The 21895-nt window shown below is 45.2% G+C and overlaps 1 protein-coding gene and 1 pseudogene across 3 annotated transcripts; one reads left to right on the forward strand and one right to left on the reverse strand.

The window, feature by feature from the left end:
- Positions 1-303: 303 nt before the first annotated feature.
- On the forward strand, positions 304-8138 carry LOC105862360 (zinc finger protein 548-like). Of its 3 annotated transcripts, XM_075993289.1 has the most exons (5): positions 305-540; positions 2462-2497; positions 4871-4997; positions 5317-5481; positions 6280-8138. In XM_075993289.1, the coding sequence occupies exon 5, from the start codon at positions 6339-6341 to the stop codon at positions 7320-7322; it is 984 nt and encodes a 327-aa protein (XP_075849404.1). In that variant the 5' UTR covers positions 305-540; positions 2462-2497; positions 4871-4997; positions 5317-5481; positions 6280-6338; the 3' UTR covers positions 7323-8138. The 3 variants fall into 3 exon arrangements, with proteins under 3 accessions (XP_075849403.1, XP_075849405.1, XP_075849404.1); XM_075993288.1 differs by lacking the exon at positions 5317-5481 and having other exon boundaries at positions 304-540; XM_075993290.1 differs by lacking the exons at positions 4871-4997; positions 5317-5481 and having other exon boundaries at positions 304-540.
- Positions 8139-8584: 446 nt separating this feature from the next.
- LOC142861121 (small EDRK-rich factor 2-like) lies at positions 8585-8760 on the reverse strand (annotated as a pseudogene).
- Positions 8761-21895: the final 13135 nt, after the last annotated feature.

The following is a 21895-nucleotide window of genomic DNA, read 5'->3' on the forward strand; positions in this document are numbered from 1 at the left end:
ACAGTCTGAAGTAACAGGTCCCTCACATTTCTGTGAGTATCCTAGATTGCACTCCAAGAAAATCTGGGTATTTCTCCTTTAAGATCAAGCCAAGCCCGGTCCCATCTTCGGAGTCCTGGCCCCAAGTTTCCCAAAGTCCCTCAGAGCACAAAGGGGCCTTTATCCACCTCATAAGGAGATATCAGAGATCTAAGACGCGTCCGGAAGCAGAGTGGAAACTTCATAACCCAGAAGACCCTGCGGTGTGCGGAGGCGGGACGGAGCCAATGAAAGCTTACGAAGGGACGCATACGCCCATGGGCTGGCGAAGGCGGGACTTCCGGTGCGTTCCTGGCGGCGGCCATTTTGGTTGCTCTCCTAGGCCTCTTGAGGGCTGGGTCGTCACCCAGGTGACGGAGCCGAAAAACCCGAGAAGAGCGTTGGTCCCCGCTGCACAGAGCTGGGCGTGAGGCCCAGCTGACGGGCTGGGAACGGCCGTGTCCTTGTCGTACCCCTGTCACCGCCGCTCCCAGGCCCGCTCTTCCCGGCGAGCTCACTCAGGTGGGTGCTCGTTCCCGGGCCCGCGCCCGGCCCAGCTCCGAGTGCAGAACCCGGGACGTCGGGGCCCCTCCCCGCTCCGGTCACTGCAGGGCCGGCCGCTGAGTCCGGTGCACAGGGGCGTTCTGGTGTGGGGCCCCCGTTTCGACCAGTGTGACGAGGTGTGGGAGGAAGTTCCCGTCGAGCCGGAACATGCGAAGGCTCGCGGGTGCCACGGCTTCGACTGCGTTGAGGAACAGTGGAATGGCTATTGGTGCAGGAAAGAGGAAGGGGGTTTGGTGGAGTCTCAGCTGGAATGTCAAACTGAGCAGCTGGTAGCCATGGAAGGTTGTGAAGGGAGGGCGGAGGAGAGGGGCATGCCTAGCATTAGAAATTTAAAGTTGGGAAAAGAGGATAGGGAATGGACACAGGGAGACCAGTTGAGGAGGCCGCTGCAATAGACCCAGGAGAATTATGGCAGGGGCTGGGCTAGAGTGTTGTTAGTAGAGAGAGGATGCGATTAGATCTGCATAGATCTGAAAGCTGGGGCTAGCAGCTATGCCTGTGAGCAAAAACAGGGAGTGTCAAGAACCATTCCAAAGATTTGTTGTGTTTTGTTTTGTTTCCTGAACATTTGAAAGAATACAGTTGTGGAAGTCAGCATAATGGAGAAGGGTTCAGGGAGGAGATCTTGGTTTGGATTTTGGACATGGTGATTCTCAAATGTGTCAAGATGGGTATGTCACATGGGCAGGTGAACATAAAGGTCTGCAGTCTGAGGTAGAGGGTTGGGATAGAGATATGAAAAGGTTAGAGGATGTGGACTGGACCAGGGCATGGCCTGAAGATCAGATTGAGTAGGGGAGTGTAAAGGTCGTTATTGCAGATGAGCTCTGTGGTGAGGGAGGGGAGAGCTGAGACTTGGGAGCCAGACCATTGGTGGGTGCATAGCCTGATACTGTCTTTCGAAAGGCACAGACCTGTCATAGGAAGGATTCTGGCCTGTGTCTGCAAAAAGGGGAGGCCAAGGTGGAGTAAGGAACTGGCTGAGGATGAAGGCTGAGGTGTGAGTTGGCATAGACTTGGCTTGGAAAGCATAGACACTGCCTGGAACAAGAGAAAGAGAAAGACCATCCAGGCTAGTGGAGCAGGTGGGTTGCAGACCAGGGCATGGCTTCCTCCCCGGTTCCTTATGTGAGATAAGAGGGGATGATCTACTATGCTAGTCAAGGTCCCCTAGCAAGCTCCCTGCAGAGGATTATGTAGCAGGCAGGCAGGCAGGCTTGGTTGAGAAAGGACCAATAGCTGACCTGCCTGCTCAGCCCCTCTCTGTAACTCATTAACTTAAGAATATGTAAAACACTTAATGATTTAAATGCTAATTAACCAATGTCTTTCTAAATATTTACATATTGGTAGGCAATTAGTAGTAAAGTTATTCAGTAAATTAAATTTCTAAAAATATTTCATAATTGGTTTGATGTTACTTTACCTCTAAGTATTTTACCTCTAAGTGTTTGCTTTTCATGGAAAATTTTAATATCACATTCTTTAAAATCTTAAAAAGACAAAAATATACCCCTAAATTTCAAAACTCTACTATTTCATTTACATTGAAAACATGTATAAAGCTATTAATTCTTGGATAATAATAGCTGATATGTATTATGTATGACTAATGTTTGCTACAAACGTGAACCCTATGAGGTGGGAGACATTTTTTTATACTCTATTTACAGATGGGGACACTGAGGCTCAGGGAGGTTCAGCTCTTTTCCAGAGTATGGAGCTGCTATGAGGCAGCTCTAAGGTTTGAGGAACTGAATTTATGCAATCAATTTCAGATCAGCTTGCTGCAGAGCAAGGCAAAAAGGGAGGTAGTTCATCTCAGCCTGCAGACTCCTACCATGGTTGCCCATTTCTCATGGCCTCTCTATTTCCTCAGGGTGCCCTGGTGATGGCAGAAATGAAACCTTCACAGGTGAGTAGAGAGATTCCTACTTTTCACCTACCCTAGTTATCTCCTGGATGGATTTGGCACCCCAATATAAGGAAAGGTGGTATCCTGAGACCCTATTCTGTTCTTCTCCCTCTCTATTATGTCTGAAGACTGTGTAATTCCACCAGGTTCAGTATCCTAACTTTGGTCCTGGGTTATATGGAGTGGTTCCATTTTTGACATTGATGTGGTAAGATGTGTCGGGGTGTTCTGGGCACAGAATTCAGCATGTTTCAGTGCTTGGATATGAGACTGAGCTGTCGTTTTCAGGAAACTGCAAGTCTTACATCTGATAGGAATGGGGAACAGAGAGGGAGTTGGCTAGAGGCACACAGACATCAGGAGTGGAATGACAGCCTGAGGTTCTGGGCCTGCAATCTGAGGGTGGTGGAGTATAGGGAAGATTTGAAGCAGAAGGCAGTGATAGGGTCCGGGTTTAAGAGACAACCGCTGATTGCAGAGTGGCGCACAGACTGGAGGTGAAGGTAAAGGCCGGGAGACCTGGGGGTTGTTCTTGAGTCAGTCCAGGTGAATGTTGGTGGTAGCAGGATAAGAGTGGTGGCTTTGGAGGTGAGAGGAGTGATTGGCTTTGGGATGAATTTTGACCTAGAGCTGTCTACATTTTATGACATAAGAGTGTGGGAGCTAGGGAGGTGGGATGAGAGAGCAGTCAGGGAAGGCCCTGTGTTTTTTTGTTGTTTAGAAGAGTAGATGCTCCATCAGCTAGGATGTGGGAACTCAACATATGAGGAATCTTCAGAGAATAAGGAGTTAGTTTTTATCCATGTCATGAATGTTCCAGAGATTCCTAGTGAAGGAGTTCAGTTTGGACACATCCACAACCTGTTAACCTTTGTGTGGACTGCAGTGAAGTCTGTGGATCAAATTTAGGAGGTGGCATTTCTAGGTTATGGTGGCAGTGCCTTTCTGGGGTAAGGGATAGGAATGAGGGGGCAGAGAACCAGGTCTCTCTACTGAAGCACCTGGATGGTGGTGGAGGAGTCGAGATAGATGAGGGAGCTGAGTGTTTATGGGGATGAGTATGTTCCAGATGGTGGGATGTAGGAGTGAGAAGGAGAGAGTAGACATGATAGGCATGCTGCGGGGGAAAACTAGATGAGTTAGGAGAGTTGCCAGGCCTTGGCTGGGGTGGGGTTAGGGTGTAGGTGTAGGTGGGTCAGTGTCGCTGGGCTTTGAATGAAGTTTCCATGGAGAGCACTTGTCCTCACTGCTTATGGGACAGAATGTGTAATGTAGAAGCCAGAGATGACCAAGAGTGTCTTGTGAAGTCCTCACAAAGTTTGGGTGGCTGACTGAAGTGAGAAACCAGTAGGCGGGGGGACTTTCAAAGCAGGACTTTGAGCTGCTCCTGGCACGAGGGGACTTTGGTGTTCTGGGCAGGATGTGGGCTGAATTGGATGCTGGATGTATTTGCTATGCACCACTTGGTTTCCATGTGCTGAGTAGCCTGTTTGGAGGTGAAGGAAATGCCTGTGATGTGGGCTGGAAGGTGTCTGTCGAAATGCAGTAGCACAGAGTCCAGAGATGTGATAGAGATGCCATCCAAAGAGTCATGTGAAGGCAGGAGGAGTGTGAGTGGATGGCCCCCAGGCCCCGGCACTGGGCGCTTAGGGAGAAGGATGAGTCCAAGTTTAGTTTTCTGGGAGGCAAGATCTGAGGGACCCCAGGGAAACTGGTTGGAAATGTGGAGAGAAAAGGTACGAATGCCGCCGGGACCTGGTATCTCTTCCGCATGGGGAAGTTGGGGAAAGGTACTGAGGTCCTGGAGAGAGATGTAGAGCAGTGATTGTGCCCATGGGGTTTTAATTTATGGGTGTGAGAATGACAACAGGGACAGACCAATGACATTGAAAGAAGATATTTATTTCTCACTTATCCCCAAGGAAGAACCACACCACTTAACACAAGGCCACATGGCCACTGAAGCATCAGATTTATAGGAGGCAGAAGACAGGAGTGAGGGAAAAGCTTGGGCCATGGCTTCTGTTAAGGTTCTTGAGAGAAATACAAGGCAGGGCAGGGTGACCAACTTAAACTTGGCTAGTTTGATTCCAGCACACCTGGGGCACAGGGGCTGGAATTTTTGGTACCTGATTTGAGGTACCTGTCCCTGGGTTGGTTTAGGACAAAGGAAATATTGACTTGGTCTGAGAAAGTTAGATAAGGAGGTGGTTCAGAGTATGGGTTCTGGATGGCAGGGGAGATAGAAACAAATTTGGCTGTTACCCTGGCTCTGTATTTAATGGGTGACAAATAGATGAATAGAAAATCTAACATCTAAGTAAACATAATTGATAAAGTTGCTCATGTACTGAACAGACCTAATTTTGGCAGGGCCGTGTGGTCTTTGAGGACGTGGCCATATATTTCTCCCAGGAGGAGTGGGGGCACCTTGATGAGGCTCAGAGATCACTGTACCGAGATGTGATGCTGGAGAACATGGCACTTTTGTCCTCGCTGGGTAAGGCCCTCACACCCACCAAGTGTCCCAGGTGGGCCTGTGTCTTCCCCCTTTTACCTAAGTGCGGCTCTGCCTTTCCTGAGGTGAGACCATGGGTGCTGCTGCTTCGTTTCCTGGTTTCCTGGCGCATGTGCTGTGGGAGCCAGGACTGGGCTGTGTACTCTGTACCCCTTTTCCTACCAGCCCCCTTCCCTGCTGGTCTGAGGCTGACAAGAGAGGGCTTAGAGTCAGAAATCTTGAAGTTGTCATGCAGATCCCAGCAGCCTTGTGTCCCTGGTCTGGTTACTCTGTCCAAATGCATGTAACCTTCATGTTCTAGGTGCCCGCTTGCTCTTGCTGATATTGCTGGTGACTTTTATGTGCCAGGAATTTCAGGAACTGACCTGGCCACTACTTTTGGGGGCCATTGGATTGATTCTACAGGACTCTTCTGTGAAGTTCTTGTGATTATAGGATGTGGGATGTCACGGGTGGATTTCTCTGGGTATGTGCTGTTCACTCCCTTTCTCTGTATTTTCATTAGGACTAGCCTCTTTTGTATCCCAGACATTGTCAACTTGGGCAATGGGGAGGGCCCTGTGTACCTAAGAGGGTGGGTATTACTCCAGTATTGGCAATAAAGTCTCAAAGGGACATGGCCCCGGTGCCTGAAAGTTGGGAAAAGATGTGGTATCGGAGCTGGGTTCAAATCACACTGGGTGCCTGTCCTGTGCTCACCATTGTTTGATAGCAGGGCCCCTGGCTACACCTCATTTCTAGTTTTTCTTCCCCATTGTCATTTCTAGTATGATTTCTGGCCCCTGGCTACTCCCACTCCCACTCCACAGCCCCTACTTCTGTGGCTACCACCTCTCACCTGTTTCTTCCACTGCACCCTTTGCAGTGCCCTCCAAAGTGTGACCTGTACTTTGGTGTCACAAGGTCTGCTTGTGTCCCTTTGTAGTCCTTGAACTTGAGCTCTTCTGTTAATATAGGATTTCTCTGAGTCTGGACACAACCTACACGCTGCTCACTAGTTACCAGCAGCCATGGCCATTTGCAGAGGAGGGAGTTGGAGATCCACTTCTCCTCCCTGCACTACACCCTTCCCCTGTGTCCTCACCCTTTGTCAGGGGTCCTGATCTTGAGCTCTGCACAGCTCATCTTCTCACTGGTCTCAGTTTCCATGCTTGTCAGCAATCCCGTGGCCTTATTTATGGGTGTATTTGACATACCTTTGTGTTGGGGTTGCCTCCTGCCACCAGAGTTAACATGCACATCACTAGCATTTTTCTGCTTTCAGGTTGTTGGCAAGGAGCCCAGGATGTGGAGGCACATTCAGAGCAAGGTGTTTCTATAGGAATGTCACAAGTCATGACTCCAGTGCCCCGTGTATCTACCCAGAGGATCCAGCCCAGTGAGACATGTGACCCACTCTTGAAAGATATTTTATACCTGGTTGAGCACAGTGGAATACTTCCTGAACAAGAGATGTATATTTGTGAGGCAGAGCTTTTTCACCAGCAGCAGCAGCAGATCAGAGAGAATCTTTCCAGAAGGGGGGACAATTGGAGACCCTCATTTGAAAAGAACCACAGAGTTCCCGTGGGAGAGAGGACCTTCACATGCAGTGAAGGTTGGAAGGACTTGCCGGCCACCTCTGGCCTTCTCCAGCACCAGGCCCCTCAAATTGGGTGGAAGCCTTTCAGGGACACAGAGGACAGGGAATTTTTTCAAGCTGGACAAAATGATTACAAATGCAGTGAATGTGGGAAAACCTTCAACTTCAAACATTTACTTGTTGAACACCAGAAAATCCACACAAAAGAAAGACCTTATGAGTGCAACAAATGTGGGAAACTCTTCAGATATGGTGCCAACTTCATGAAACATCAGACTGTTCACAGTGGTGAAAGGACTTATGAGTGCAGAGAATGTGGCAAATCTTTTATGTACAATTATAGACTCATGAGACATAAGAAAGTTCACACTGGAGAAACGCCTTATGAATGTGACATATGTGGGAAATTCTTTAGGTACAGCTCTACATTAGTTAGACATCAAAGAGTGCACACTGGAGAAAGGCCTTATGAATGCAGAGAATGTGGGAAAGCCTTTAGCCACAAACATATACTTGATGAGCACCAGAAAATTCACAGTGGAGAAAGACCTTATGAGTGCAGTGAATGCCAGAAAGCCTTCATTAGAAAGTCTCACCTGGCTCATCACCAGAAAATCCACAATGAAGAGAGGCTTGTGTACTCCACGAATTTGGGGAATTCTTCAGGTAAAACTCCAGCCCCATTAAATAACAGAGATTTCACAATGGAGAAAATTGGCCATTGACCACTTTAATTGGATATTTCAGCAATCCTATTTAAACTCATATTTTTATGCAACTTATCTCCAGAACTTACCGTGCAAAAGCAAAACTCTATAGCTGTTGAATGACAACTCTTCCTCCCCCTTTGTTCCCGTTCTTGGCAACTACATTTCTACACTCTGTATCTATGAATTTGACACTGATTAGTACCTCATATAAGTGGATTCATCTAGTATTTGTCTTTTTGAGATTGGCTTATTAGGATAATGTCCTTAAGGTTTATTCATGTTCTAGCATGTATCAAAATTTCCTTTTTTAGGTAAAATAATTGTCTGTTGTATGATATACCACATTTCTTTATCCATTCATCTGTCAATGGATGCTTAGATTACATCCACACCTTTTAGCTATTGGAAATAATGCTGCTATGAAGATGTGTATACAGATATCTGTACACACAAGACCCTGCTTTCGATTCTTTTTGGATATATACCCAGAAAAGGAGATGCTGGATCATATAGTATTTCTGTTTTTGACCTTTTGAGGAACTGTTTTCCATCATACTTTGCACCATTTTACATTCTCACCAATAGTGCACAAAGGTTCCAGTCTATATACTTTTCATCAACACTGTTCATTTCCTTATTCTGATTTTTTTGGTTTTGTTTTGTTTTGGATAACAGCTATCTTATTGTGTGTGAGGTGAAATCTCACTGTGCTTTTCATTTTCATCTGGCTAATGATTAATGATGTTGAACATCTTTTCATGTGCTTATTAGACATTTATTTATCTGGAGGAATACCTATTAAAGTCTTTAAAAAAATTTTTTTTAATGGAATTACTTGCTTTTTGTTGAGTTGTAGGAATTCTTTATATATTCTGGATGATAACCCCTTTACAAATGTATGATTTATTTTTTATTTTTTTTCTTTCTTAAATTTTTTACTTAACTTTTTTTTACTTTTATATCTTTCCTGAAGAAAAGCAGCTGGTATGTATGATTTTTTTTTCAAGGAGTTACAAAGCTACTTTTAATACTTTGGGGTGAGCCCCACAGGAATAAAAAACACTGGGAAGGGGTAACCCCCTCACCCCCAGGAGTGGCCCAGGGGGAGATAGGCTACCTGAGGGGAAGAAAGCACAAAAGGGACCTGCTGCAGACTCAGGGCAAAGGGAATGCCATTGGTGCTGGGACCTGTGAGCACTACAGGAGGAAACGCAAGCGTGGTGGGGACTGGCTCCAGGCACATAGGCAAGAAGAGGGTTGGACACGAAGCCACAAAGCTACTTGGGTTCCTCCTTCTCGTTTGCCTTTTTCTGCTTCTGCTGCATATCTCTGAGTCCCTCTGCTTGCGGGCGGCAGCAGAAAGCCTGTCATCTCGGCGTTTTCCCTTAACCAAGTTGCTCTGCTTTTTCATATTCTTCTGGTGGGTGAGCTCACACTGGTTACCGCGGGTCATGGTGACAGCAGCGGTTTGGGCCTGCCTCCGTTGTGTTCCCTCGTCTGTCTGATGTTGCAGGACTCGCCCCCTTCTCACATCATAACCACAAATGTATGATTTTTAAAAATTATCTCCCAGTCCATTAGGTATCTATTTGCTCTGTATATTGTGTCCTTTGATGAAATTTTTATGTACAGGTGACCCTCTGTATCTGTGGGTTCCACATCTGTGGATTGAACTAACCATGGATGAAAAATATTTGGGAAAGTTAGATATGTACCTAAGAGAAAAAGAGAAAAAAACCTCAGGAAAACCTCAGATGTTTGCATCTGTAGGGAACATGTACAGACTTTTTCCCCCTTGTCATTCCCTAAACAATACAATATAACAACTCTTTACATATCATCTACATTGTATTAGGTGTTGTAATCTAGAGATGATTTAAAGTATATGGGAAGATGGTTGTAGATTATGTGCAACTACTACATCTTGTTATATGATGGACATGAGTGTTATATAATGTACCTGAGCATCAGCAGATTTTTGTATCCATAGGGATTCCTAGAACCAATCCACCTATAACCAGTCCCCTACAGATACCAAAAGATAACTGTTGTCCATTTATCTATACTTACCTCTTGTTACCTGTTTGTGTGTGTGTGTGTGTGTGTGTTTAAGACAGAGTCTCACTGTGTTGCCTGGCCAGAGTACAGTGGCATCATCATAGCTCACTGCAGCCACCAACTTCTGGGCTCAAGTGATACTCCTGCACCAGCCTCCTGAGTAGCTGGGACTGCAAGCATTACCACTCCTGGCTAATTATTCTATTTTTTGTCTCTTGTTTAGGCTAGTCTGGAACTCCTGGCCTCAAGCAATCCTCCCACCTCAACCTCCCAAAGCTCTAGGGTTACAGATGTGGCCATCATGCCTGACCAGTTACTTGTGTTTTTGATATATCTAAGAAATTGTTGTCAAATCCAATGTCATTAAATGTTTTCCATGTTTTATTCTAAGGGTTTTATGTTAATATTTGTAGGTCTTACATTTAGGTCATTGATCCATTTGATTTCATTTTTGATACAGTGTTAGGCAGGGGTGGCCTTCTAGGTCCTTCAGTGTGGCCTTTTCACTGAATCCAAATTTTACAGAACAAATCCTTTTATTAGTACATTTTTATTTGTCTTTTATATTTTTATTTTTAAAATGAATATATTTAAAGTACCAAAGAATAAAATAAGTTTCAATGAAATAGTCCTCCCAGATTGACCAGCACAATTAGAACATTAGTAACCATAAGGGCTAAATACTCATGATTTAGTTCTAACTTCTCCCACTTGACTGGTGCCACTACTGCACGAGGCTGGTTGGTGAGGGTTTATGGGGAGTTGACTACGCCAGTCTGTTACTAGATTTTGACAACGGTGCATTGTGTTTCCATTTGGAGTGGAATTTGTGAATAGTGGCACAGCTCAACAGCATTTTTAAAATTCTGCCTGCTTAACAGCCCATCATGTCAAGGAAGACCCAGAGAACACTGAAGGAAGAAAACATTTTTTAATTAGGATTGGGAATTGCAATATTATCTTGTTTCTGCTAAGTATAAGATGATTTGCTTGCTTTGTGATACTGCAATGTCAACATTAAAGAAATTCGTGCTCATTAGCATTGTAACACCCATAAGGACCAAATATTTTAAATTGGAGGGGCGAGAAAGGTTATATAGCTGAAATGTAAAGGTGGAAAGCAAAAGCAAAGACAATTCTTTCAAGCAGCAATAAGACCTGGAAATAATGCCTCTGAAGCAAATTATAAAGTAGCTTATATACTTGGGGAAAAAATGGAAGCTATCCAGTGATGAAAAAATTGTGAAAAACTGAATTTTAGAAGTTGTAGCATGCTTAGACCCTTATAATGTTTCCAACAGCTGCCTCTTTCAGGTAGAACCATAACTGATTGGCAGCATGCATTAACCTTCAGCTTAACAACTTCATGCAATACTTCAAAAGGAAAATCTGTGTTAATCATTTTGGATGAATCAACTGATACTACTGACTTGGTGCAAGTTTCATACTTCTTTTGGGTAATAACAAGATTTTATGAAGTGTGCCTTAGGGACTCTTGTGACACAGGGAAGAGATATTTTCACCAGCTTTTAAGATAAATGTCATGAAGTTGGACTGAATTTGGTAAATTTAATGAGTGTATGTACAGATGGTGCACCTTCCATGACAGGAAAACATGAAGGGTTTATTGCACAGATAAAAAATGTGTCAACAGATCCAGATGCTCACTTTTCATTTTATGGTGCATCAGCAAAATCTCTGTGCTAAAGCTACCATTTTAAGTGATGCTTTGCAACAAATTATAGGTACTATTAACTATATTCATGCAAATGCAACACGGTATTGTCAGTTCTAACATGCTAAAGTTGACCAATGAGGTATTCAGTATGGATTTGCCGTATCAATCTAAAGTGCATTGGCTATCGCAGGGACAGGTGTTAGCCAAAATTTTATCTCTGTGAGAATAGATAAATTTTATGAAGAACAGAATCATCAATGTGAATTATTGAAGGAAGATTTCTATAGGAATGCAGCATTTCTGCGTGATATCTTGTAAAAATCAAAATGACTTGAACATTTGCAAGGTAAAACTATATATATGATATGTTGCAAAAAATTCAAGCATTTTGAAAAAAAAGCTATCTTTTTTCAAAACACTTCTTCAAAAGGAAATTTCAATGAACATTTTCCCCAGTTTGCAAAGGTCATTGATGAGCAGGATATGTGCAAATTGAAGAATACACAGCTGTTATAGACCTATTAATTGGAGAATACAATGAAAGTTTCACTGACTTTGAGAATCATGACATCACACTCTAATTAACATTTCAGCCTCACCTAGTTGATATTCCAAGGCACCTAAAGAACTAGAGATGGAATTGATTGAACTCTCAGATGACATGTTAAAGGCACTGTTTGATGCTAAGAAAGATGCAATTGAAATATGGGAAAATGCAGTAGAATACCCATGCCTTTGCAACATGCCTGAAAAATGCTTTCTTGCTTTTCAACCACTTATTGCTGTCAATCTACATTCTCCTACCTCACCCAAATCAAGATGCCCTTAAGGTCACAAATGACTAATGTCATCTAGAGGATCAACTGCAACTCCAGACTTCCATGCTGCAACCAAATAGTCAAATCCTTTACAGCAAAATAGCAGACACAACAAAGTCATTAAAAAGTTAGTTAACTTTAAAGTTAACAGTTTCTATTTTTTGAAATTATTAAGTACATAGTAGTTAGGTTTTTACAAAATAATGTACATTTTAAAGTATAGCTAATTGAAGTTCTTTGAAATGTCTGATTTGCTTACAGCTAAATCAATGTGGACTTCCAACATGAAAGTGTCCCCACCCCTGACCCCTGACAAAGCTGGCTCCCAATAGAGGCAGAGGAGAAGAAGGAGAAAATGCAAGAGCCAGAACAGGGGGAAAGAATGGGGATGAGAGAGGCAGCAAAAGAAGGTTAGGAAGAAAGCACTAACACCCCCCGCCCCAGCATTGGCCACAGTGACCCTCACAGTTGCTCTTGTCCCTGAGGATGGGCCAGGCCACCTGAAATGAGACAGCCTCAGAGCTTGCGCCACTGTGGCTGTGGGCCCCGCCGAGCCTGTGGTCCTGGCTGTGGACCATGCTTCTGCTGGCGAGTCTGGCTGCAGTCCTGGGCACCACGCTGGGGCTGACACAGCGGCACTGGTCGGGTACCGTCTGCCAACACACCAGGAGGGTGAAGACTGGCCCAATAGGATTGTTGGCAGGATTAAATAAATAAGGTATGTCAGACATAGACTTATATGGGTTTTTGCCCTTCATCCAATGTAGGACATTCGTTTTTCATTGTCGCCCAGATATAATAGGTAACATTTATACAGAGTTTGTGATGTGCCCAGCATTTTAATATGGGCATTGTGTGTTGTAACCCAGGGTGCAGTATAACCTTGTGAGGTGGGTACTATGTGCTGTTGTGATCTTGGTCTGGCACAAGGCAAATAAGGTGCAAATAAGTTAAGAAGTGCATGCAGGTAGTAAGTAATGAGTCACAGTCAAGGTTAGGCAGTTAGTTTCTGGTGCTCGTGTTTTTAACCACTATGCCATGTTCTCTCCCTCCCTCTCCCTTCTCCATCTTACTTAACTTCATCTCTTCTTCTCCTTTTTCCTTCCTTCCTCTCCCCTTTCCACCTTATATATCTCTCTCCCCTTCTATATGTCTCTAACTATAGAGATATTAAAGAGGACGTGGACATCAATATTGATTTCAGTGTAGTCGCAGATACAGAGATAGAAGTGGGCAGAGGTAGGAGCCGAAAGGGATACAGATATTCTAAAACTCACCTTACATTCTGAGATGCTGCTGTCCTCTGCTCTCTTCCTATTTTAGTGCTGTCTGTAACTTATTAGACCTATTCACAGTTAGTAAAACACTTAAGCAGGCTTCAGGCAAGAGCGGGTGCTCAGTTAAAGGGCAGCAGTGGTTTGTGCACTCATGCTTTCATTCTACAAACGTGCACGGGGCACTCAACAAATGTGTGCATGGTGGCCAGCCGGGGGCCAGGCCCTGAGGTCAGGCACCTAGCGTCTGTAGTACTGGTGGCCGTCTACTCACAGCATGAAGGAACCAGAGACTGTGCTCATCACCTATGGGCATGATTTATTTTAATCGTCATGTGCACAAAAGACTATAAGGTAGGTCATTCATATTTTTATGCTCAATTTACAGAAGAGAAAACTATGGCTCATGGTTTTCAACCCTTTTCTAAGCAAGTGAGGAAACCTGACTGCAGAGCCCACTCACTCACTATAGAGGCCACGATAGTCGATGGCTAGGGTTTTCATTTCTACAACCCAGCCGTTGCAGTGATTATTTCTACCTTTTTCTTTTTCTGTTGAAGCACAGCGCTCACACAGGGAAGAGCGGAAGTCACAAGCGCAGAGCTCAGCGAATGAGCACAGAGTTAACACAGGCCAGCAGACGCCGGCGGGCTGAGAGAAGGTCCATGCGAAACACCCCTAGCCACCCACTGTGCCCCCAGCGCCCCATACCTGCTTTCCAAAGCTGAGCACCAGCCTCACCTGACACCATCAAGCAGTTGTGGCTAGTTTTGAGCTTTGGATAAAAAGAGACACATTAAAATGAATCACTGCTGCTCATCAAAAGACAGTATCAAGAGAAGAGAGCAAGTTGTAGAGTGGGTGGTGATATTTGCAAAATATATAACAAGGGCTTGTCCTCATAAAAAACTGTGCCATAAAATAATTAAAAATGCAAAAAATTCAATAAATATTGAGAAAGAGGCTCAAACAGGCATTTATCAAATTATTTCCTGATCTTCTGTGCACCAGAAAGTGTCTCAGGAGCTGGGATGCGGCAGGGAGAGGGGCATCACAGGAGGGTGCTGTGGGGCTTCTCAGTGAGGACAGAGGGTGAACACAGCAATCACATTTCCACCGTGAATAGGTGCTTTGAAAACAATCTGTGTGGAAGGTAGAAAAGATGACTTGATATTCAGAGCATAGCATGGGCCTGGCTTCTCCTTAATGTTGGTAGAATGAATAGAAAAGCAATAATTAAAATAGTTGGGTGGTTCCACAAAATGTCAAACATGAAGGAACCCCACGATCCAGCAATTCTACCCCTAGGGATACACCCAAGAGAAGTGAGAATAGAAGCCCACACAAAAACTTGTATATAAACAATTAGATTAAATACTTTCATTTTTAAAATAGTGCTTTTAAATACACTTGCAGTAAAATTTGATGAAAAATCTAATATGTTTAGGTTTTTGGCTTTTTATGAAGCTCTAAACATAATTAAAGAATTGGGTCAATCAGAAATTAACTTCAAATGTTAAAAATGAACAAAAATGATGTCTTACCTCATGTATTAGTGTTAAATATATATATACATACATATATATACACACACGGCAAAAATCAGTGCACATGTGGATAAACACATTTGTGAGTAAAGTTTGTTATTGTAACCTCCTTTAAAAACTTGTACATAAATATTCACAGTAGCGTCACTTATAACAGCCAAAAATGGAAGCCACTAAAAAACCCCATCAGTTGGTAAATAGGCAAGTCATGCGCAACACATCCGTACAATGGCATTGGGAGTGCATATTAGAATGAAAAGGAAGTGGAGCACTGACGGGGCTACGACCTGGCGGGCCGCGGAAACAGGGACGAAGCGGGACCGAGCCGTCGCGCAGTGTGGCCCGCCGGTGCCGACTCCCAGGGCGGCAGATCCGCGGGACCGGGCTGGAGTGGCTGCCAGTGTGGGGGAGGGAGGGATGAGAAGTGACTGCTTTATGGGCCCAGGGTCTCCTTTGAGAGTGATGAAAATGTTCTGGAATTAGCGGTGATTGGCATACAAACTCACCAACGTACTAAAAACCACTGGATTTCACACTTTAAGTTGGGCAATGTGTACGGTATGTGAATTATATCTCCAAAGGTCTGCTGACACAAATAACAACAGCAGCTAATGTCTGTGACTCTTCCGCTTTGTGCCGGCACTGTCCTGAGCACTTCTGAAGAAGTAACTAACGGAATCTGTTTGGCGACCCGTTAGTTCTGTCCCACTTGAGTCCCGTTTTATAAGACAGTAAACCAAGGCACGGGGAGGAAGCGGCCATCTCAGGATCACACGCCAAGAAAAGGGCGGAGCCAGAATCAAAACCCACGTGGGCCGCCCCAGGTGCTGCGCGCTCAGCCGTGCCGCCGCCCCAGGTGCTGGGCGCTCAGCCGTGCCGCCGCCCCAGGTGCTGCGCGCTCAGCCGTGCCGCCGCCCCAGGTGCTGGGCGCTCAGCCGTGCCGCCGCCCCAGGTGCTGGGCGCTCAGCCGTGCGGCCGCCGCCCCAGGTGCTGCGCGCTCAGCCGTGCCGCCGCCCCAGGTGCTGCGCGCTCAGCCGTGCCGCCGCCCCAGGTGCTGGGCGCTCAGCCGTGCCGCCGCCCCAGGTGCTGCGCGCTCAGCCGTGCCGCCGCCCCAGGTGCTGGGCGCTCAGCCGTGCCGCCGCCCCAGGTGCTGCGCGCTCAGCCGTGCCGCCGCCGCCCCAGGTGCTGGGCGCTCAGCCGTGCCGCCGCCCCAGGTGCTGGGCGCTCAGCCGTGCCGCCGACGCCCCAGGTGCTGCGCGCTCAGCCGTGCCGCCGACGCCCCAGGTGCTGGGCGCTCAGCCGTGCCGCCGACGCCCCAGGTGCTGCGCGCTCAGCCGTGCCGCCGCCGCCCCAGGTGCTGGGCGCTCAGCCGTGCCGCCGCCCCAGGTGCTGGGCGCTCAGCCGTGCCGCCGACGCCCCAGGTGCTGCGCGCTCAGCCGTGCCGCCGCCCCAGGTGCTGGGCGCTCAGCCGTGCCGCCGACGCCCCAGGTGCTGCGCGCTCAGCCGTGCCGCCGACGCCCCAGGTGCTGGGCGCTCAGCCGTGCCGCCGACGCCCCAGGTGCTGCGCGCTCAGCCGTGCCGCCGCCGCCCCAGGTGCTGCGCGCTCAGCCGTGCCGCCGACGCCCCAGGTGCTGGGCGCTCAGCCGTGCCGCCGACGCCCCAGGTGCTGCGCGCTCAGCCATGCTGTGGTCACCGGGAAGCCCCGCAGAGGCGCGGGCTGGGCCTGTTTCCCGCCCAGTGGGGAGTCTGCTGCAGCTGGCCCAGCCTCCCCAAGTTCTTTCCCTTCAGTCGCCCCTGGAAATGGAGCTGCGTACCGTGGGCTTCCTGTCTGTAAGGGCCTGGTTGCAGCCCAAAAGCTGCTGGCTCACTTGTGCGAGCCCGGATAACAGAAAATGGGCCCAGGGGAGAAGTAATCAGCTCCTGGAAACTGCTGGCTTGGGGCCCAAAGGTAGAGCTATCGGCTAAACGCATATTTCTGCTTCTGAGAATCGCTTGCTTGCAGCTGGACGCATAGGTACGGTGCCAGATAAGGGAGAAAGCCCCCTTTGCCGCCGGCGGGATACCAGTCCACCAATCATTTTAAAGACTAACACGCACAATCAGCTTGTGCAGCGCGGGTGTTCAAGAGGGAGGGGGGATAAAAGGGGAGTCCCAGCTTTGGTCAGGGTCCTTGCCTGTAAGAGCGGCCACTGCGCTGGCACTCTAGGGCCTGGACCCTGGCTAGCCAGAAAATAAAGCTCCTCTTGAGTGATTGCATCCTTGGTGTCTTTGTTTGTCTGCCTGGCGGGGTGCAGGAAGCCGGTCCCTAACACTGTCCACATGCCTGGGTCCATGTCCTTGTGCCCACACGCCTCAGCCCCCTCAGTTTCCCCGACATGACCAGGAGTCACAGGGCGAGGGGCAGTGTGGCAAGGACGCGGTGGGACAGGAGATGGGGTGGGCAGGGGAAGTGTCAGGGGTCTCAATGCCGCAGAGACAGCTGTGGGTCTCCATGTGCACGGTAGGAGCAACGGAGCCCAGCCCTTCTGGGATGTCCTGGGGACACCGGATGTGGAAGCCCAGGAAGAGGGAAGTATGGTGAGACTCCTGCCTCCAGGGCGGGGAGCCCCACCCCCACCTCCTTCTGCCTCCACGTGGGTGCGGAGGCATGGAGTGGTAATGAGCAAAAGTCTCTGAGGATTGGCCCCCAGGGCCCTCACCTTGTGGTCAGAGCCAAAGATTGAAATCTCTGGTCTCTGGGATCCCAGTCAGCCCTGGGAACTCCTGGATCAAGAGGGTCATTAGAGCCTTGTTCTCAGCTCCAGACAGACCAAGAAGCAGAAGGCAGGAGGAAAGGACCCGGGCCAGGGAGGAGGGAGGGCAGGGGCTCCGCCTGGCTGTGCCATGCTGGAGGTGATTTGTGACAGGTGCATCACACAACTGTCATTTATTTATTTATTTTGACATATTATGGGGGTACAGTTTTAAGGTTTCAATAAATGCCCTTTCCCCCCTATCCCCACAAATCTGAGTTTCCAGCATGACAATCCCCCAGATGGTGCACATCTCACTCATTATGTATGCGTATACCCGCCCCCCTCCCCCCCTGCCCAATACCCTATTACTGTAGTACCTATGTGTCCACTTAGGTGCTGCTCAGTTAATACCAATTTGCTGGTGAGTATATGTGGTGCTTGTTTTTCCATTCTTGGGAAACTTCACTTAATAGCATGGGTTCCAGCTCTAACCAGGAAAATATAAGATGTGCTATATGACCGTTGTTTCTTAGAGCTGAATAGTACTCCATATACCACATTTTATTAATCCATTCTTTGATTGATGGGCACTTGGGCTGTTTCCACAGCCTTGCAATTATGAATTGTGCTGCTATAAACATTCGAGTGCAGGTGTCTTTTTCGTAGAGTGTCATTGGATCTTTTGGGTAGATGCTCAGTAATGGGATTGCTGAATCAAATGGTAGATCCACTTGTATCGCTTTAAGGTATCTCCATATTGCTTTCCACAGAGGTTGAACTAGTTTGCAGTCCCACCAGCAGTGTAGGAGTGTTCCTCTCTCTCCACATCCACGCCAGCATTTATTGTTTGGAGATTTTTTGATAAAGGCCATTCTCACTGGAGTTAAGTGATATCTCATTGGGGTTTTGATTTGCATTTCCCTGATGATTAGAGATGTTCAGCATTTTTCATGTTTGTTGGCCAATCTTGTCTTCTTTAGAAAAGTTTCTGTTCAAGTTCTTTGCCCACTTTTTAATAGGGTTATTTGATTTTTTCTTGCTGATTTTCGTGAGTTCTAAGTATATTCTAGTTATCAGCCCCTTATCGAATGCGTAGGATGCAAAAATTTTCTCCCATTCTGTAGGTTGTCTGTTTACTTTCATGACTATTTCTTTGGCTGTGCAGAAGCTTTTTAGTTTGATCATGTCCCATTTATTTATTTTTGTTGCTGCTGTGATTGCTTTTGGGGACTTCTTCATAAACTCTTTGCCTAGGCCGATGTCTAGGAGAGTGTTTCCAACCTTTTCCTCTAGAATTCTAATAGTTTCATACCTTAGGTTTAAGTCTGTTATCCAGCGTGAGTTGATTTTTGTGAGAGGTGAAAGGTGTGGGTCCTGTTTTAGCCTTCTACCAGTGGCTATCCAGTTTTCCCAGCACCATTTCTTGAAAAGGGATTCTTTTCCCCAGCGTATGTTTTTGTCTGCTTTGTCAAAGATTAGATGGCTATATGAGGATGGTTTTATATCAGGATTCTCACATCTGTTCCACTGGTCAATATTCCTATTTTTGTGCCAATACCATATTGATTTAATTACTACAGCTTTGTAGTATAGTTTGATATCTGGCATATTAATACCTCCCATTCTGTTTTTGTTGCATAGAATTGCTCTTTATATTTGGGGTCTTCTTTGGTTCCATATGAAGCATAAAATTATTTATTCTATATCTGTGAAGAATGCTGATGGGATTTTAATAGGTATTGCATTGAATCTGTAGATCAGTTTGGGTAGTATAGACATTTTGATGATGTTGAGTCTGCCGATGCACATGCATGGAATGGATTTCCATCTGTTTACATCCTCTGCTATTTCCTTCCTCAGTGTTTCATAGTTCTCCCTGTAGAGGTCTTTTACCTCTTTGGTTAAGTATATTCCTAAGTACTTTAATTTCTTTGTTGCTATTGTGAAGGGTGTTGAGGCTTTAATTTGGTTCTCAATTTGATTGTTGTTGGTGTATACGAATGACTCTGATTTCTGTGTATTGATTTTGTATCCTGAGACTTTACTAAATTTATTTATCAGTTCCAGGAGTTTCTTGGTTGAATCTTTGCGGTTTTCTAGATATAATATCATATCATCAGCAAACAGTGAAAGTTTGATCTCTTCTGCCCCTATTTGGATACCTTTAATTCCATTTTTCTGTCTAATTGCTGTAGCCAGGACTTCCATAACTATGTTGAATAGAAGTGGAGATAGTGGGCAGCCTTGTCTGGTTCTGGTCCTTAGTGGGAATGCTTTCAGTTTTTCCCCACTCAGTATGATGTTGGCTATGGGTCTGTCATATATGGCTTGTATCATTTTTAGGTATGTCCCTTCTATGCCTATTTTCTTAAGTGTTCGTATCATGAAAGGGTGTTGAATTTTGTCAAAAGCTTTTTCTGCTTCTATTGAAAGAATCATGTGGTCTTTGTTCTTGCTTCTGTTTATGTGGTGAATTGCATTTATAGATTTACATATGTTGAACCATCCCTGCATCCCTGGGATGAAGCCCACTTGGTCGTGATGGATTATTTTTTTGATAAGCATCTGGATTTCGTTAGCTAAGATTTTGTTGAAAATTTTTGTATCTATATTCATTAGGGATATTGGTCTGTAGTTTTCTTTTTTTGTTGCATCCTTTCCTGGTTTGGGTATCAGAGTAATATTCGCTTCATAGAAGGTTTCAGGGAGGTTTCCGTTCTTCTCGATGTTGTGGAATAGTTTCTGCAAGATAGGTATTAGTTCTTCTTTGTAAGTGTGGTAAAATTCGGGTGTGAAGCCATCTGGACCGGGACTTTTCTTTTTAGGGAGATTTTTAATTGCTGTTTCTATTTCAGCTGTTGAGATTGATCTGTTCAGGGAATCTATTTCTTCCTGATTGAGCCTAGGGAGGCTGTGTGTTTCTAGATATTTGTCCATTTCCTCCACATTTTCCAATTTGTATGAATAAAGATTTTTGTAGTACTCATAAATTATATCTTGTATCTCTTTGGGATCAGTTGTGATATCTCCTTTTTTGTTCCTGATGAGCTTATTAGAGATTTGTCTGCGTTTCCTTAGCTTAGCCAGTGGCGTGTCAATTTTGTTTATTTTTTCAAAGAACCAACTTTTTGTTTTGTTAATCTCGTGAATAGCTTCCCTGTTTTCAATTTCGTTTAGTTCTGATTTGATCTTGTTGATTTCACTCCTTCTGCTGGGTTTGGGGTTGGTCTGTTCTTCTTTTTCCAGCTCTTTGAGTCGTTTCATTAGATTGTCTATTTGTGATCTTTTTGACTTTTGGTTATAGTCATTTATGGAGATAAACTTTCCTTCCACAACTGCTTTAGCTGTGTCCCAGAGGATTTGATAACTTGTCTCTCCATTGTTATTTTCTTCATAGAATTTTTTTATTTCCATCTTGATTTCTTCATTTATGAAGTAATCATTTAGTAGGAGGTTGTTTAATTTCCACGTTTTTGTGTAGAAATGTGAGTTTCGGTTATGGTTGATTTCTACTTTTATTCCACTGTGATCTGAGAAGATACATGGTATGATTTCTATTTTTTTTTTAAATTTCTTGAGGTTTACTTTGTGTCCTAGGATATGATCAATCTTAGAGAATGTCCTGTGTGTTGATGAGAAGAACATATATTCAGTGGATTTTGGGTAGAATATTCTGTAAATGTCAGTCAGACCCTATTGTTCTAGAGTTTTGTTTTAATCCATTATTTCTTTATTAATTTTCTGTTTGGAGGATCTGCCTTGTGCTGTCAGTGGGGTTTTGAAATCTCCGGTGATTATGGAGTTGCTATTAATCCATTTGCTTAGCTCCAGTAAGGTTTGCTTTATGAATCTGGGTGCACCTAAGTTGGGTGCATATATATTTAAAATTGTTATCTCTTCTTGTTGAAGTGTGTCCTTCACCATTATATAATGACCCTCTTTGTCTTTCACTCGTTTTGTTGCTTTAAAAACTAAATCATCTGAAATTAAAACTCCCACAACAGCCTTCTTTTAGCTTCCACATGCCTGGAATACTGATCTGCACCCTTTTACTTTTAGTCTATATGCATCCTTGCAGGTTAGATGTGTTTCCTGAAGACAGCATATACTTGGCCTGTATTTTCTTATCCATTCAACCAGCCTATGTCTCTTGAGTGGAGAGTTTAAGCCATTCATGTTTATTGAGAGAACTGATAGGTAAGGTAGATTACTGTTCATTCTGTTGGGTTGGATGTTGTTGCTTTGATTACTCTCTCAAGCCATTGTATTATCTGGCCTTTAATCTTTGGGTTTTGATTGTTTTTATATCCGTGACTTTTTATTATGGTGTTTGTGCATAACACTGTTTTGAGTACTTCTTGTAGGGCTGGTCTTGTCTTGGTGAATTCTCTTAGGCTTTGCTTGTCTGAGAATGTCTTTATTTCTCCTTCATATACGAAGCTTAGTTTTGCAGGGAATAAGATTCCAGGCTGGGCATT

The sequence above is a fragment of the Microcebus murinus genome, chromosome 16 (assembly GCF_040939455.1).
Source record: "Microcebus murinus isolate Inina chromosome 16, M.murinus_Inina_mat1.0, whole genome shotgun sequence".
Lineage (NCBI taxonomy): Eukaryota > Metazoa > Chordata > Mammalia > Primates > Cheirogaleidae > Microcebus > Microcebus murinus.

Bases quoted from the DNA above. Each gene is read 5' to 3' on its own strand.
- LOC105862360 (XM_075993288.1), top strand. From the start codon at position 2,474: ATGGCAGAAATGAAACCTTCACAG. The intron at 2,498-4,870 runs GTGAGTAGAGAG...TAATTTTGGCAG, and splicing joins CAGAAATGAAACCTTCACAG to GGCCGTGTGGTCTTTGAGGA. The intron at 4,998-6,279 runs GTAAGGCCCTCA...TTCTGCTTTCAG, and splicing joins GGCACTTTTGTCCTCGCTGG to GTTGTTGGCAAGGAGCCCAG.